Here is a 17,619-nt window from a genome sequence, read left to right on the forward strand (position 1 = left end):
AAAACACCTTCAAAACAAACACTTGAACGCCACAAAACCAAAATCAAGCCCTCATCACCAAACAGATGCCTCAAGCCTAGCTGGGCATCCTTCCTCTGAAAACAACGCACTGAGGATCTCTGTTGGCCTGTCCACAACCTATTTGCCTGCTCTGCACTGCCCTTTTAAACTTGGAGGCAGCAACTCCCAGCTCCAGCCATCCATCCAAAACTCCCCCCATGCTGTGTTGTTCCACTGCCAGAGCTTCCATGGAGGAAACTGATTCCCTGAGGTATCACAGTGTCAAGCTACACCAGCATCACAGCTGCAGCTTTTCCACATTAGAAACTTCTCCAGCCTCAGCTCCCAATGCTAAGGTTACTGCTGGGACTGCAGTCCCACGCTCCCAGATCAGGAAAACAGCATGAGGAAGTTTGGAATTCACCTGCAGCACCAGTGGTGGAATTTACAGCTCCCCAGCCCAGAGCACAGCTTAGGAACAGTGTCCAGGATCTTGGAAAGGCAACATCAGACTGTAAATATTATTTAGTACATTCCTTCATGAGAGAGCATCCACAGAGCCAGCAGACAAGCCAGAGGGATAGGATGGAATATTTCACTTGCTTCTCGCCTCAGGCTGCTGCAGGCAGTTGGTGTTTACCTGATGAGTTCATAACATGCACTCAAGAGAGGATTTCAGTGCTGACAGAACAAAACCAAAGCATTCACCCCATTTTCTCCCAAAGGAATTCTTTATTGACAAGTTTCCTCAGTCTTTATTTTAAAGAGAAACAGTTCCATACAGAGCTCCTGCAGTCCCCATTTCACTGGCTCTGTTCCTCACAGGGAGGCCAGTTCCAGTCAAACGAGGAGTGCCCATGAACAACACTCTACACTCCACCTATGGCCTAGTACATCTGCCCACTAACATCTCATCCCACGTCCCCAGGTCTGCAGAGGGAGGGGAGCAGGGGTGGGGGATATGGAGGTTAATCAAATCAGTGTCAAAACTTGCTTCTCTAAAGGGTCAGAGGCAGTTCAGTTCCTCTGGAGTGATAAACCACTAAAACTACCCAGATATGTACATAAGTTTAAAGACCTGAGTAAGTCCCACTTCGCCTCTAAGGCACAGAATTGCTCACTCTAGGTATTTCTACATAGAGGCACCTTGCCTAGAATAAGATCAGGCCTCTAGGAGAAAACTTGGAATTTGTCAGCTTCTGAGCAATGAAGCTGGACATCAAAAGAGCAAAACATCCAGCCCCAGGAGGGACTGGGTAAGCTCCATGACTCTGCCAGTTTTGTAAACCAAAATTAGAGCTGGGGCTTTCAACTGAGAAACCCATCCAGTCACAGCCAGATGTACCAGCTGGAGGAGCCCTCAGAGAGCAGAGCTGAGTCCCTCCAATGGTATCCATATTCCAGCCTTCAGAAATTCCTCCTCCAAGATGAAGGGATAAGCTGAGAAGGGAGAAGCAAGTTTCATACACTCGGGAAACAAGAGTGCACCACTGAATTTAACACAAGAACTAGCTTTATAAACATGCTGCTACGACTGCATGATGCAAAATCCAGTGCTCAACAACCAGCTTTAGAACCCTTGCAGTCTCCTCTACAGAAAATAAATCATAAACAAGTAAAGCATAAGTGATGTAAGGCTTGCAATTCAGCTTCAGAGTCCAAGGGAGCATCACCCTAATATGCCAAAGCTTTTTTTTTTTTGTTTGTTTGTTTTTAAGCTTTATTTCTTTAAAGTTCATTGCATTTAAAAATAAAGATTCTTAGTTTTGTTAAAGCTAGAGCATTAGTGTAACAACGAGGCAGCTGCTAAGTGAAGTTTACCTTTTAGGAGCCCAGAAAAAACCCCAACTGTTTACCCCATTTACCTGACAGCTCCAATGAGAGACACAGAAAACAGTAACAGGAGAAGCCTGGGAGCTCCAAAAGTAGTCCACACAGAGAACAGAGCCAGAAGCTGAAGCTAAGGTGCCCATGCACTTGGCTTCTCCAGTTACTGCCCTCTTCATGCTGCTTAGGGCCATGTATCTGCTCCAAGCTATGTCAGACAAAGGAAAACTGTTTTCATCCACAGCAGTGGTATTTCTGAGCTACTTTAAGGAAACTCCAGCTTACACGCTCTCCCAAAAGGACAGCAGTGATACATTAAATCTACAAACTTTAGTGTAAAATATTATTTGTGTACAAAACTTTGCATTCTCTTTATTTGACTTGGATCCAGCAGCAGTGTCTATGAATGAAGGATGGATGTCTCCAGACTGGCTCTCAGCCCCTTCTTGGATTAGCATCTTGTTGCTGTGGTGAAGGTTTGGGAGGGAGGGGGCTCTTCCAGATGTGCACAGCTGTGTGAAGCCACATCCAGGTCTAGAAGGGAGCGTTGTCTTGTGGAGGCTTGTCCCCAGCTCCAGAGGGGGAATGGAGGCCGTCAGTGCTGTTTTCCCTGCTGCCCACCACTCGAGACTGGAAGGAGAGAAGAGAGTGAGGACAACAAGAAAGCAGCACTGGGAATACCAAGTCAATTCCCCCTTGTCGAGGTCACCTACTGTAGCCAAGACTTCACATATCTGAGAGGCCATTTGCCCGAATACTAGTCTACAAGAAAAACATTGCAGAAATTAAAGTTTCTGCACAAGGCTTCACACTCTGTGTTTACAAGACAAAGCAGACTGTTACCTTTATGGTCCCAACTCTATCTTCAAAGGACTTGAAGGTTGCAGAATTCCTTGAAGAAAGAAGAGGGGAGAAAAAAAAAACAAATCAAGACAAGTTAGTTCTTAATCATATCAAATGGCACAGTGTGACTGGGCTCTGTGGCCATTCCCCTGCAATGACACCGTCACCCAGAACAATTCCAGCTCCTCACAGCCTTTAGTACAAATATCTCAGGCACACCAGGCAAGGGCAACACATCCAAACTCCGAGGGAAAACATTTATACCACATGCAGTCCACTCAGTTGCTCAAGCTAAATGGTTCAGGAAAACAAGTCCTAGCTCACTGGGGAATCAAGGCATGGTAAATAGAGAAGAAACCAGCTCTTAGCTTTAAAAAACTTCCAGCTAAAAACATTTTGTTTTGAATAGTGGAAAGAGAAAGCTGAGAAAAGTTTAAAACAAAGGCTTCAGTTTCCTGTATCATATCCCATGGGGAGGAAGGGGAAGGGCCATGTACCTGCACCTATCAGCAGTTTTATTTCTACAGGGGTGATCATTTGCATCAGGAAATGCTCACGAAAATCACAGTGTAATAAATTAATCAGAGCATTTCATATTTCTAGCAAAGAAAACCAGGTCAGTTGTTTGACAGCTCAACAAGCTGCTTCACTGGCAAAGGATTTCAGAGAGTGCTCTGAACTGAGCTTCCAGACCAGGCAATTACTCATAGAGCTGCTCCCCCGGGCCAGGCTGCGGGAGCGCTGCGAGATGACTCGCCTCATCTCAGTTATTTTTGTTCCAAGGAATTGCTTTAGATTTGCAGCCATAAAACCACCTCCGTTGATCTGGAAAGAGGATGAGCAGAGAGAGTTCTGTGGGCCTTGTCCAGCCTGGCAGTCATTTCTCCTGCAAGGAGATCACCACCTAATGCACTGTGAACAAAGGCGAGGAGTGGGTTCCTGTTAGGATTCACCTTGGTGTCAGCAATGGCTGTGCCATACATTAAGACACACCTGTAATCCTGCCCTTCAGGGACCTCTGAAAGCTGCAAGCTTCAACCAAATTTTGGTACAGCTGCAACAATGCACTTAGTCCAAGACAAGGTGCTAATAACCTTAAGAGATATTAAAAAACCCTTTAAATAGTCAAACCACAGGTTGTGGTTAATCCACGCTCGGAGAGGGGCCAGCTCGAGAAAGGAGCTGGTTGTCCAAGTGAGAACAAACCCCCCAGCAGTGATGGAGGCAGCTGTCCTCCCCCCAGCCCCACTCAGGAGACACAGGCTACATTACCTCATGGCTGGCATACTTATCGAGTGGCGGATGGAGTAGCCGCTGCTCGGAAGCATTCGGGACAAGGAGGAAAAAGTTAATGACAATTTGACACCGTGCAAAAGCAGCCTAATCCCGGGTCTGAAACACTCACTGTCCACACACAGGCTGCTGTGGACAACCCAAGTGGTAGGAGCCAGCCCTCTCTCCCCTTATTTAACAGCTGCAGCCCCAAATTTAGTTTTCCGGATACAGGATAGCCAGTATTTAACTGCAACTGTGATACAAAAGTCAATCCCAGGGCACTGGCTTGTGGTAGATTTCTCAATCTGTGTCAAAAGTTTAGGGAAGGCTTAAATAACCAGCTTCCCCTTTAAGGTCTGCAAGGGCCTGGCACAGAAACAAATGCTCTTTTTTAGAGCCTTGAAGAGTATCTTACCTAAGGGAATGTGAGATGGAGTGAGCCCTGGGAGAGGCCACGGGCAGCAGAGAGAAAAAGGAAGGAATGGTCAGAAACTTGTGCAGAGCTAAACACCAAACACAGGGACACAGTCACAGAATCATGGGACAGCAAAGTCAACTACCCAGGAGGAAGCCTCTCAAAATAAATCACAGGAGTAAGCAAAAAAAATGCTTTTCATTAATTCCAGACAAACTAAGGTGTTTCTCAAAGAGCAATAGCAGCACCTACATCAACTTAGAACCCAGTGGGAAGGGGAAGGAGTAGATGTGCAACAGCAAACCAAAACATTTTACCTACCCCCATCCATTGTTTTCACTTTTTTTTTTTAAGCATTTTTTTTCTAAACTGAAGGTTCTATCAAGCACCAGCTACATTGGTAGAGATACCTCTTCCCCCATTTCCCCCTGTGGTCTCTCATACAAAGACAGCATTGCTCAGACTTCTGGTGAGGACTTGAGTAAGGGCAGCCTGCAATGGATACCTGCACACTATCTTGCCAAGCTTGCAAATCTCAAAGTTACAGTTCAGAGAACAAACGCACTACAGGTTAAAAAATATAAGATTAAAGGTATCATGTTTACCCTGTAGCTTGGTTACCCATTTTTAGGATGGGATTTTGCAATGCAGTAGCATCTCAGCAGTCTGAAACAACAGACTGAGGTTTCCTACTTCTGTTAGGAAGATTACCAGGATGCTCTAAAGAAGCTTCTCCTGCCAGAGCAGTGTTTTATTCCACTTAAATATAATTTTTGTCTCTGCAGTAGGAAGCAGTCATGGTAAGCTGGATGTGAAGTACTTGGCAACAAATACAAGGGCTTTTCCTGACAGCCAGAGCAAAGATGTCGGGCTCTGTGGTTTCATTTCCCCATATATCCAAGTCAGCTCTTTGGCAGGGCAGATGCCTTTAAATGCTGCCTTTGCATGTGAAATAAATTAACTTTCTACTTACTCTTGCTTAAAGGAGAACAACACAGGTAACACATACATGCACCATGCTGCTCCATACAGAATACCACAAACACTGGTTCCTTGTTCAGTATCTTGGCCTGGACCTAGCAGTAACCCTTTTCCTTCTTCCATAAGGATTGAAAGTTCACATAAATTCCAGAATTTGCAGGCACTTTGGGTTCAGGCTAACAATTCATAATGAATTTGCTCGTAGCATTATGTACAGCAGCAAACTTTATCAGACACCATGAAGTGCACAGTTGGACACAAACCCACAAAGCAACAAAAAGAAAACACTTCCAATTTTGCAGTTTACTGGAATCAGTAAAATGCAGGAACAGAATGTCTAAAAGCCAATTTATTTTTTAACTGTAGGTGGAGATAACAGAGACATATGAACAGGCCAAGATTTGAAAAAATCCCACCCACTAAGTACATTTCCTCCCCTCAGAGCAATCCAGTAGAGCATTAATGCAGAGAGCACACGGTTACAGCATTAATTTCCCAAGGTTACAATCCATACAGCAAAATTATTTTGACCAGAATACAGCAAGTCTAAAGATTTAACATGTTATTTGTATTTAAAAATAATTTGATCCAAGCATATTTAATGGAATCAGGCCCACACCCTTGGTGTGTTGGAGGCTCTCTCCCATTCATCAGGCCTTCCTTGCATCTATCAGCCAGTGAAGGCTGACTAAACAAGGAAATCCCCTCTGTTATCTCAACACTTCCAGTGCTGGAAAATAAACTTGCTTTACAAGTGAATTTGTAGTGTAAGAAGGAAAAAACCCAGAGTACAATAATGGAGGTCAGTGTAGGCTACAAGGGGTGTAAGAGAGATTCTCTGCGAACAGAGATCATCCCCCTCGTTCAGAGCAGTGATCACAGCAATACAACAGACTTCACTCCTCGTCAGCTCTGATCACATATCAGAACACCAGAGTTCATCTGGCAAGGGTGAAAAGTGGGACAGTTCCTACAAAAACTTATGCTCAGAGTTAAACCTTCTTCAGTATCAGAAATAGGAAGACCTGGATGCAGCACAGGAGATAGAAGTCTGTTTATATATGCAGAGAAAAACTGAAAGTCATTAAAAAAAAAATCATTACTGTGTTCCCTCGAAGGGCCACATATACAAATCCTGCTGAAGTAACTCTGGCAGGGACTCCTATATTGTGATATGGCAGAGGCTGCCTATATTTCATAACACCTCACCCAAGGTATTAGCTATAAAAAGAAATGCAGATGTTGAAGCTGGGAAAAACCACTGCTGCAAAGGCCTGGCTCATGCCTGGGCCAGATGATTAGGAAGCCAGTTTTTCACATCCAGCTCTGCCACCAGGAAAGCACCCCAGTATCCCCTCCCTCCATCACCTGCTCCTGGGATGGCACAAACATTTCAGCAGCTGCATGACCTGCATTCTCTCAACTCAAAAACAACAGGCAGGACCAAGCCTGTCAAAACAGCTTCTGCCTGTGGCAACCCCAGTTCAGGAGTTCCCCATCCCAAAAAACAGCACAGTCCCTATTCCTCTGCTGCAATAGTCTGGCCAGACTGCAGAAACCAGGCCCCAAATTCACTTATCAGTTTGGCAAAATGCGTTCCCATCACATCTTGTGCCAGTATCTGTAATCTGCTGTGATTACATGAAAGTCTCTTTTTCCAGCAGACTAGGGAGTTTCCAGGGAAGAAAAGTTACAACTTGAATGCTGGAAAGGGTAGGAAGCCAGCTAGTTCTCTGCCAAATTCACAGATGTGAGCTACAGAAAACACCAAAAAATACCCCCCAGGAACACAGTAACTAACTCACTGAGGAGAGAAGCAGAATAAATCAGTACTATGTGATCAGAGGCCAACAAGTTCTTACCACTCAGATACTCCCAGCCACAGTGGAATAGGAAATTCCCTACAAAGAATGACAGCTACCCATTCAATCCAAGGTTTGAGACAGCATGTTAAATACAAGCTCTAAAAACCCTTCTTTAGTGACCTAGACAGGCTGTACATCCAGAATTAGCTCTCAAATCCAAGAAAAACCAGCTCAAGGGATTCTGCATGAAAAATGTGGGTGTTACCATTAGTGGGGAAGAAATCTTTAGCTTAAAGTTCTGAGGAGCAGGTAAATCACCAATTCTAACTTTGGGCTTTGTACAGCTGAGAAACTCACAGAGCAAGAACCTCAGCCAGGAGAACCTGTCCCTCTTGCTAGTCTGGAGAGGTTTAAATTTGCAATTATTTCACTGGTCATCTACTTAAGGAATGGAGATAACCCCAACCACAGAACACATTTTTAATGTTGTCATAATCTCCTGAATCAACTGCTGTTTTCCAACCAACATGATAAACTGTGCCTGGAAGACATGCTGCCCTTCTCCATGGAATGTCAACATCCCAGGCTTGAAACCACACGGAATGCAGCAAACAGACTTCTCCCTTTTTGTTTTTAATCATAACAGAGCACAGGAGGGATGACCCCTCTCTAATCCAAAGCAGTCACACTGAGAAAACACACCTCCATAATCCAGTAAGAAATGGAATAGGGAAATGTTAATTCTAATTTCTTACATATGATATAAAAGCTGCAGTGAATCCACATGATGGTAAAAGGGGGAAGGCTGCTAAAAATGTTTGTTCAGTTCTCCTAAACCAAACCAAACTTAAATGCCTTAGAACAGGCTTATCCCCTCAGTAAGTCTTCAATAAGTGTTCAATCTGTTCTAAACTACAATGCACAGGGACACACAGAAGGTGGCAGTCCATCAATAGCAGCATGCTGCCAACTAAGCAGAAAAATGGAAATAAGTCTAGTTATTGTCTAAAGTCCAATTCCTGTTTGAAACTAAGATCAAAGCACCGGAGTGCAAAGCAGAAATCTTACCTCATGTCACCAAGCTTCCTGCTGATAACAGAACCTACATTGGAAAGGGCTGCTGAAGTCTTCTGTCCTGCCTGGGAAAGGGTTTCCTGGGTCTTCTTGTAACTACATGGAAAAAAAAATCATAAATTGAACTAAAAGGCTAGATCCAAAGGTGTTCCCCCCCATTTTGAAAAAGGACCCCACATTAAAGGAAATAAGCTGGGTTAGTGAGGTGCACTGACTTCACTGAAAGAGCCACTTCCAGATTTGCATATATTCAAATACTTGAAGTTTTACAAAAGCAGCAAGTGTAGGATTAAGCTTTGCATATGCTCACCTTATACTTCAGATAATATGTTCTTAAATCTAACAAACATCTGCTAAAAACCAAAGCAAAACAGATTTTCCACATGGAAGTTCTAAGACCACAGCACTGTAGACTAATTGCTCTGCAACCATTTTTTTGTGTCCTGAAGAAATAAATCTAGGAACCTATTCCATACTAACCTTTCAGCCTTGAGGAAGCCATAGCATTTGTTGTGGGGTTATGTTTTGGAGGAAAGAGGCAAGAAGCAAGACCATCATCACCATACAGAAAAGAAATGCAGGAATCAGCATTAGCTCTACAGCAGCAGTTTAGAAATAAATTGGTAGAGAAGTTTCCTATCAGTTACCATTAACCACAACAGGTAAGAAGTCTGACAGCTTTTATTTGTCAGCTGATTATTTGAGTTTATACCTGGGCTGGAGACACTGGAGAACCTTTGTTTCCTTCAGATGAGACTAATCTCAGGAACAAAGATTCTTTGTGTCACTTTCATTAATTCATTCTCTCTAAACTATTCTACAGTTGATGATTAACATCTAGATTTATGTCATTCTTTAGACTACAAAGAAAATACTCAGGCTGGAAAACAAGTTAAACGTTTCAACTTTTCTTATTCCAAATATTTCAGTTTGAGATTATTTTTCTTGCCTGGTGAGGACATTTAGGAGAAGGACATTATAAACAGCCTAATGTTCTCTCATGCCTGAGCTCCCCTGACTACAAATACCATGGTGACAGATGACTTACTCACATCTCCTTCTTTCTAGGCAGAAGTGCATGGACAGCACCACAGCACTAGAACTGGATTTGAGCAATTCCAATTACAACACATTGGTTTGCTGGGGTTTTTTAAATACCACAGCCAAGTATTTCTGAATCATGAATATACACAAGACTTAGGCAGAACAGGGCAAAAAGCTGCATCACCTTTTCCTTCCTTTCTCCTGCTTCTCAGAGAGAATTTCTATAACCTACACATTTTTCAGATCAATTCTTCTTGAAGTCAACAGCTCCAGAAGAACCTGAGCATGCTCCAACAACATGGCCTCAACACTCCTTCTGCACAGAACAATTTTCTGCACCTCAGCACAATTTAGGAGTGAACGGATCAGCACCAAGGCTGCTTGATCTCATACAGGGATTGCCTTCCTACTGCAACCACTGTGTTAGAGGAGGATCTCAACCCCTGCCTTCAGCAGCCAGGCTCCTCCCTGGCTGAGCCCTGTCATGAGATTTGATTTACAGCTGCCTAACAAATATTGAAGCCCTCGTGCTCACCAAAGTATGCAGTGCTGACTCTACGTCTGCCTGGCACTCAGAGCTCAGCACTGAGGAATGGTTTACAAAGGACACCATCATGCCATTCACATTGCAAAATTCCAGGTATTATCCCCAGCTTCAGTAGATAAAGGCCAGAGATTTTCCAATTGTGTTTTGCACACCTGACAGCAGAATTTTTAATATAACCAAATAACAAGCACTTGGGTGTTGCTGCTTCTGCCTGAGTGTGCTCCTTCCACCAGCACAACTGCTTGTGCTGGCACAGCAATAAAGATCTGGATTAAATATAAACTTGGAAGCACAAAAAAGCAGCAGCTGGCTCAGATGGCCAGCCTAGTCCTGCATCCACAGCTCCCCACACGTACACACCTCACTGCTGCCAGGCAGGAGGCAGAGCAAGAAGCACAGGGAGATGAGCAGCTCTGTAACCCAGAACTGCCACCACACACAAACACATGTGCAGCTGCAGATGTGACAGCCAGGGATCAGCTTATACAAGGCTTTAACTTAACTACACTCAGCCCTGACCTAGAAGTTGCAACTCTTCTCCTGCAAGTGCCACAGCCTGTTTTTCCACGGGTGTAAATTCACAAACACTTTCTTCCCTTAGCCCCAGCACAAAGCACAATGGAATAATCCAAATCTGGGAGTAATAAATATAAGCTCTGGCTAATACCCTACTTTACTCACAGGCAATTGGCTGCAGCAGAAGCCACAAAGATGATCTCTGCCCTGTGCTGTTCATCCCATGGTATTCCAACATTCACAGCACCCCTCTCCTATAAACCCTGACAGGAAGGAGTGAAATCTGCACCTTCAAATCCTCCTTTATCCATTAACACCAGCTTCCTCTCCCTTGCTTTTATCAGCAATCACCATGTGAGCTGTCTGGCTAAAGACACAAACCATGTAAGTCCCTTCACATCCCGGTTACAGTGAAACTGGATCTAGGAACAGACTGGGGTGGGTTTTGACTGTTTATGTACTGCCTGCAGAGGGAAAGTTGGCCAGGAATGGCAAAAACCAGGAAATTCCACAGCACACAAAAGTACCACAGGGTCAGGAGTCAGGTCCATTCCCAGTACCCTCAAGAGCCTTGTTAGTTACAGAGGAGAGCAGCACTGAAACAGGAAACACAATCCACTTGCATAAAAACCCCCAAAATATATCAATAAAACCCCACCCTTGGACTTCTTGAACTTGCCTTTTTGCACTTACTGAATATGAGAGAAGTAGAAATTCTGATTGATTTCTGAAATATTGCTAGATTCTTTCAACCTCCTCGCATCTCTGTTTCTTGCCAGCACCAATTGTCACTCTGTCCAGTGCCAAAGCAAGCAGGAAAGCTAAGGTGCCACAGCTCTTCAGGCCCCAAGTGCTCCACAAAAGCACATTTCCGCCACATTTCTGGTGCTTATGAAGTACAAGGAAACAGATACAACCAGAAGTTTTCTACTCTAGCAGGCACACCCAGGGAGGGACTCTGAACACTGCTGGAGTCAGCCACTGTCAGCAAGCACAAAAACCAAGGTCATTCTACTTGGCAAGTGAAATGGTGACAGTTTACAGCTTCTTAATCTTCAAAACACAGTTGAAAGTAGACCTGCATACTTCAAAGTTTTTTTTTTCTGCTACTCCTACATTTTATCTCTGCTCCTCTTTGACCCGTGTTAGGAAGAAAACTGCATTCACACATGCTGCTGATAACCAGCCAGCTCCAAGGACTGCATTTTATACCCACTCCAGAGAACGGGAAAAGCTGGCTCACATCTAAGACCTACCTCCCCAGTTTATATTCAGCTCAGAAAATAATGTCAAAACCTACCACTGCAGCACTGTAAGGGATTGCCCTACATAGGGTGGGAAAGGCACAGCGAGAAGGACAAAGGCCAACTTCCATAATATCCTTCCATAATTTAGTCCAGATGAGAATTTAATTTCAGGCATTTAGTAAAAGCACATCCAAGAGAGATTTGCATTCAACAACTGGAGTAGAACAGCTGTGAGGTTTAAGATGAGTCTATTTGTGGCCCCAACATGACAGGAAGCTGCCCTGGCCACTTCAGCTTTATTCTCATCAGGTACCACAGCAGAAAAGCAAAGCTCCTGCTCCCTGCAGACCATGTTGGGGTAACATGGTCAGTCTGGCTTCTCAGCTGAAGGTGTAAGGTGTGGCACAAAGGTCTCAGCTACCCAGGAGTTTCAGCCAGGGTAGCTGAGACCAGGCAGGCATTCACAGAGAATCATTGGATACTGACCTGAGGAAAAGCTCCCTCTCCCAGCAGAGGCTTTCACTGGGTTAAAAAATTAAAAGCTAGGAAAGATAAATATCCAGGTAGATCTAGTGAAAGCAGAGCAGGGGCACAGCACAGTTAGTGGCAGCAGACTGGCAGAGGAAAGCATTTGTTAAGGCTGAAGGTTAAAACACTCACGCTTCTGATTGAGTTAATTTTTCATTCCAGTCCTCCAGTGTGCTGCTGGCTGAAAGATATCTACAAACACAACTGAGGTTAGAGACAGCTCCAAGATTCACTGCAGATGCTTCTTCTGACACTTTCCACATTATTAGTGACTCTTTACACTTACAGTATCAGAGGCTTTATATCTCTGGTACAGCCAGAAGGAAAAGAACTCTTTGAGAGGCAGGGAGACACCTAAGCCCCAGTTTCTTTTGTTTAAGCATGTTCAAACACTGAGCACAAAGAAACAAAGCCTGCAGTTTAAAAGGGGTCAGGAAATTAAAAACTTTGCATCTTCTGCTCCCTTCCTACATGTTGTTGTTGGTCTGTATTAAAAGCACAGAGCAGTGAACTGATTTTAAGGCCAAAAAAATTAAACTGCCACACCCAAAGATGTGTTTTACCAATACAGCAGGAACCAGACAAACAATTAAACTTTTGTTTTTCTGATCTTTAGAAATCATGCTTCTCTATACAAAAACAGGATTGCAACAACTGACACTGGAGGTACAGAACACTCACACTACAGAAGGTGGCTACTCCTACCTCAGACAGAACATAGAGGTACTCAAAGAAGGGGACTTAGCACCCAGAATTCACTTGCCCCAATCAGATGAGTGCCACCTTGCTTAATGATGTGATGCTCCCAACCCACGTTTTCCTCTTAACTAAATAATCTCCTTCAACACAAGACAAAGGGAGAGAAATTTTAGCACAGAAAGCACTCAAAGCTCCTTAGGTTCAGCTATGCAGCAGGAATCAATGACTCATGTCTAATACCAATGGAGCTCTAATATAACTAAAGAATATATTCCAGAAGCAAAAGCCAGATGCTCTTTGTCTGCATTTGTCACCTGCTTAGATACACAGCAAAGATTAAAATTCATGGATTTCTAGTGTTGACACTGGGAAAAGGGTCACACACCAATGCAGCAGATTCAAAAGCTCATGAAAACACTGCAGTAGCAGAGCCCCTAATTCTGGCTCTAGGGAAGCACCTCCAGCCACTTCTCTCCCAGGTGACCATACAGAAAGGCAACAGTCAAACTGATTCTTACCACATTCATGATGAGAAGAGAAACAGTTTCACAGTAAAGGCAGAGGTTCACTAATAAGACACCTGAAACAACAGACTAACCTACCAATTATGAGCTGAAGGAAAATTGTGGTTAAATTTTTGTCCCCTCCTTTTTTTTTTTCTTTTTTTTTTTTTTTTTTTTTAAATACAAAATGTGGTCTGGTAACTGATTGGAATTTTTTTCTGCAATAGCAAGACCATGACAGAGATGATGGCAGTAACATTTACTCATCTCCTCTGCAACTGAGGGATGTTTCTAGCTGGAATCCAGGCATGCTGGAAGTAGCAATCCTGCTTCACCCTGCCTCCAGCTCCCAAGCAAGCCCTGATGCCTGGGAGAACAAGGAGCAGCACAAATCAGGGAAGGCAGCAAGGAACAAGGAGGTGATGCTGAGGAGCCCAAGGCACTCACAAGTCAGACTGTGTCACTTTGTCATTCCACTCTCCAAGTTTCTCAGATGTTTTCACATAACTAGAAACAGAAAGTGTTAATGAATATAACTTTAATATTCATTTTTTAGAAGACAATGACACAGATTCCAGTGACAAAGGAATAACAGAAATGGGGCAGGGACAGAGGAGGGGAGATGAGGAAAAGAATAAACAGCAAGATGAACAGCTCAATGATCTGCTCTGCAGTATCACTGTCAATAACTCCAAACCCACTTAAGTTACAGGAGACCTTTTAGCTTGAATGATGCCTCTGTGGGCACCCAGAGTCCCTGACACCCAGTGCAGGGATAAACTTACCTTATGGACCCTCCTTTGGTCACTGTCAAGCACAGCAGTGACCATACCCTTAATGCCTGTTCAGGAACAGTCTCTTGACATATTTAGGACAAGATGACTTTGGTGAAGCAGACTAATATCACAGATTTTTTTCCTAGGAACTGCAGGCTTTTAATTCAGGCTCTACAACCCAGGGAATGCTTCTGAACTGGCACAAGCTGCACAACTGCTTGCATTTCTCTTTGAACCTGAGTTCAGAACAAGGTAGCAGCTGCCTGTGCCTCAAAGAACAGGCAGAAATAGGCAAACTGAACCAGTAAGTGTGATCCAGATCTTTAACACCAAGGGCAAGAGCAGCCAGCAACAATTCATCCTGATCACAGCTATGAAAGCCCAGTTTACGCAGACACAAAATGGATTTTTTTAGGTGTCTTTTCTCCAAAAGCCCATCAGAAGAGAAACCTCCAGCCACACAAAACAGCTCTGGAATACCCTGCTGGAAGTGTCACACAGAGTCCCAGTTAAACACAGCAGTGTCACAAGCAACACTTACGCGTTGGAGACTTGGACATCGTGCCAGCTCTTGGACAGGTTTTGCTTTAGCCCATCCAAGGGAGTCAGACCCAGCTTCCTCTTCAGCTCTCCACAGTGCCTCTCTTTGGCAGCTAGAACTTGTCTGAGAGTACCAATTTCTTCTTCAACCTTAGAGAAAGGCAGAGGTTTGTCTCAAATCACAGTTTAGTCAAAAGCTGTAAATTAAAACAAATTTTTACCTCCCTCGAAACTAACAACATTTTATTACATTAATTATTCAACTCAGCATAAACTGTGTTGGAATGGGAGGCCACTCAGACTTCACCTCCATACAAGTCACTGGACTGGTGATCTAGTGACACTGAGATGAACTGAACCCATTCCTTGTATTGTAATTTCAACAGCAGACACAATTCAGTTGCTAAACCTTATTAACTAAGATTTTATCTTGTGTTTCTTTTCCTCTGATGTCTTAAAGCAAAGAGTTTTTCCTCAGAGTTCTTTCTTACAACACTTTCAAGGTATTCTGGAGCTGTTTCCAGACAGAATGGGTTCATTTCTACCTTAGCTGCAGCTCAGCAAGCTCTGCATGACCACCCAGAGCAGCAAAATTCTCCCCTGCCACAACTTACAAGTCAAAGAACCACCATAAGATTCTCACATGAAGGAAAGAACAATGGAGAAACAGCTGCAATCATCTTCAGCCATGTTTCAGACAGAAATGGTAACCTGACCTTCAAACCCCAAAAGGTGCTCAAACTTTAGGATGTTACTTTACAATCATCAGCTCTTTGAAAGCATATAGGCACCAAAAATAGTTGCCTGTAAAGCGTAATAAATATTTCAGAGAAAAAGGTAAGAGCTCATTAAGCACTCCAGTGTTTCAGTTTCCTAAGGAAAAATGGCTTTCTTTTGCTTAGTATTTGCCTGAAGTGTTTTCTCTCTTCACAAGGAAACTAAAATCCTACACTGAGCTCATGGCAGCAAAAGCCACTTATTTCCTCAGAGCCCTAAATTAGGCTGTTCTGGAAAAGAGCAAACAACACAGTGCAGCGTTTGAAGTATCTGCCAGCTTTGTGCATTTTAACAATTAGCTGAGAGACCCAAAGGTAACACAGCAAAATTAAAAACCCAAGAAACAAACCCCCAACAACAAAACACGCACAGAACAGGAGCTCCTGCGGCTCGTGTTTGTTCCTTCCCAGCAGAACACAACGGGGGCACACGCTGCCAAAGCGAGCCCCCCTCACCTTGGCGAGCTCGGCTCTCAGCTCCTCCTCCTCGGCCAGAGTCAATCCCTCGGGGGCAGCGCCCCGAGCCGCGTTATCCACGGGAACATCTGTCATGGCATCCGCCAGCAGACCTTTGTTGGGAGAGTTAAGGTTGATATCTGTCGCAGACAAGGAGCAGAGGGCACTGAATAAGCAAGCGGCAGGCGAGGCGCGTTATGCAAAGCAGGGCGGGGGGAAAGCGGAGCTGCGGGAAGGGGCTGCGCCGGGGCGGGGAACAGAAACCTCCGCTGGAGTTCCCTCCAGGGGCATCCATCGGAACCGGCAGCGGCACCGGGCATTCCGCGGCCTTACAGCGTGGGTGGGGACGGGGCCCGGCGAGGGGACCGGCGCCAAGGAGCGACCCCCGGGGCCGCTCCTCATCGCCGGGGCCGCTCCCCGCCCCCGGGGCCGCGTTCCCCCTCACGGCAGCGGCCTCTCCCGCGCCGCCGTGCCCGCGCTCCCCCCGCGCCCGGGCCCCCCCGTTACCAGGCAGCCCGTGCCCGGTGCGCAGCCCCCGGCCCGTACCCTGGTTCGCGCTCTCCATGGCGCTGCCCCGGGCCCGTCCAGCCGCCGCCGCCGCCGCCGCCCCCGGTGACGCGCTCAGCGCGCGCCGCCCGCCCGTTCCGGGGAGGGTCGCGGACACAGCGCGTCACGGCCGCGTCGCCACGGTGACGGTGACACGTGTGTCACTGCCCCCAGCACCGGACACGGCCGTGACGTCATGGAGCGGTCAGCGCGGCCGGGCGGGGCCGGGCGGTGCCGTGAGCGCGGCCGGAGGGCAGGGGGCAGCACCGGCACGGGGCACCGGGACAGCGGGCACGGCCCGGCACACCGGGCAGCACCGGCACGGGGCACCGGGACAGCGGGCACGGCACGGCACACCGGGCAGCACCGGGACAGCGGGCACCGGGACAGCGGGCACGGCCCGGCACACCGGGCAGCACCGGGACAGCGGGCACGGCACGGGGCACCGGGCAGCACCGGCACGGGGCACCGGGACAGCGGGCACGGCCCGGGGCACCGGGCAGCACCGGCACGGGACACCGGGACAGCGGGCACGGCCCGGGGCACCGGGCAGCACCGGCACGGGACACCGGGACAGCGGGCACGGCCCGACACACCGGGCAGCACCGGCATGGGGCACCGGGACAGCGGGCACGGCACGGGGGTGCCCGGTCACAGGGACCCGCAGCCTGTCCTGGGTGCCCGGTCACAGGGACGCCCAGCCCTGTCACAGGGACCTCCAACCCGCTCCTGGTGTGCAGCTGCAGGGATCAGGACACTGCCCGTTCCAAATGTGCCTCAAGAACCGGTGCCACCTGCAGTGACATCAGAGGGGAAGCAGTGGCAGGAGAGGGAGGTCTGGCCCGTGCCTGCTGCAGGCAGAGCTCGGCTCTGGTGACAATCTGCTGTTCCCTTTGGAGGGAGTGGAGTGGGAGCCCAAACCCACCAGCAGCACAGCCTGAAATTCCACCTGCATCTGGGCACAGGGCAGCCCTACGCTGCTCTGCTTCCAACTATTTTGCAATCTCCCTTCCCTAAAAACCCACTGGGCTGGGACTTTGTTTCATTTTCAGAGCCTTTTCTGCTGTCTCTTCGGGTTCCCCAGGATAAGGCATGAAAAGGGAAGTGAATATAGATGGGGAAATGGAATTTGTCAGAGCCCTTTCCATCAGCACCTTGGCCACCCGCAGAGGCCACGAGAGCTCCTGGAAATGCCCTTCCTGGAGCACAGCACATGACCCC

General features: G+C 46.4%; 1 protein-coding gene across 8 annotated transcripts; it reads right to left on the reverse strand.

The window, feature by feature from the left end:
* Window positions 1–712: 712 nt before the first annotated feature.
* Window positions 713–16,559, reverse strand: TPD52L2 (TPD52 like 2). Of its 8 annotated transcripts, none has more exons than XM_056507210.1 (8): window positions 16,399–16,509; window positions 15,853–15,992; window positions 14,622–14,770; window positions 13,752–13,811; window positions 12,235–12,294; window positions 8,215–8,316; window positions 2,671–2,719; window positions 713–2,457 (listed from the first exon to the last, which is right to left on the reverse strand). In XM_056507210.1, exons 1-8 carry the CDS (start codon window positions 16,415–16,417, stop codon window positions 2,362–2,364), a joined length of 675 nt encoding a protein of 224 aa, XP_056363185.1. In that variant the 5' UTR covers window positions 16,418–16,509; the 3' UTR covers window positions 713–2,361. The 8 variants fall into 8 exon arrangements, with proteins under 8 accessions (XP_056363185.1, XP_056363186.1, XP_056363187.1 ...); XM_056507211.1 differs by having other exon boundaries at window positions 15,853–15,965; window positions 16,399–16,502; XM_056507215.1 differs by lacking the exon at window positions 713–2,457 and adding an exon at window positions 2,541–2,589 and having other exon boundaries at window positions 16,399–16,510.
* Between the last annotated feature and the right edge of the window lie 1,060 nt (window positions 16,560–17,619).

The sequence above is a fragment of the Oenanthe melanoleuca genome, chromosome 20, assembly GCF_029582105.1.
Source record: "Oenanthe melanoleuca isolate GR-GAL-2019-014 chromosome 20, OMel1.0, whole genome shotgun sequence".
NCBI classification, from domain to species: Eukaryota; Metazoa; Chordata; class Aves; order Passeriformes; family Muscicapidae; genus Oenanthe; species Oenanthe melanoleuca.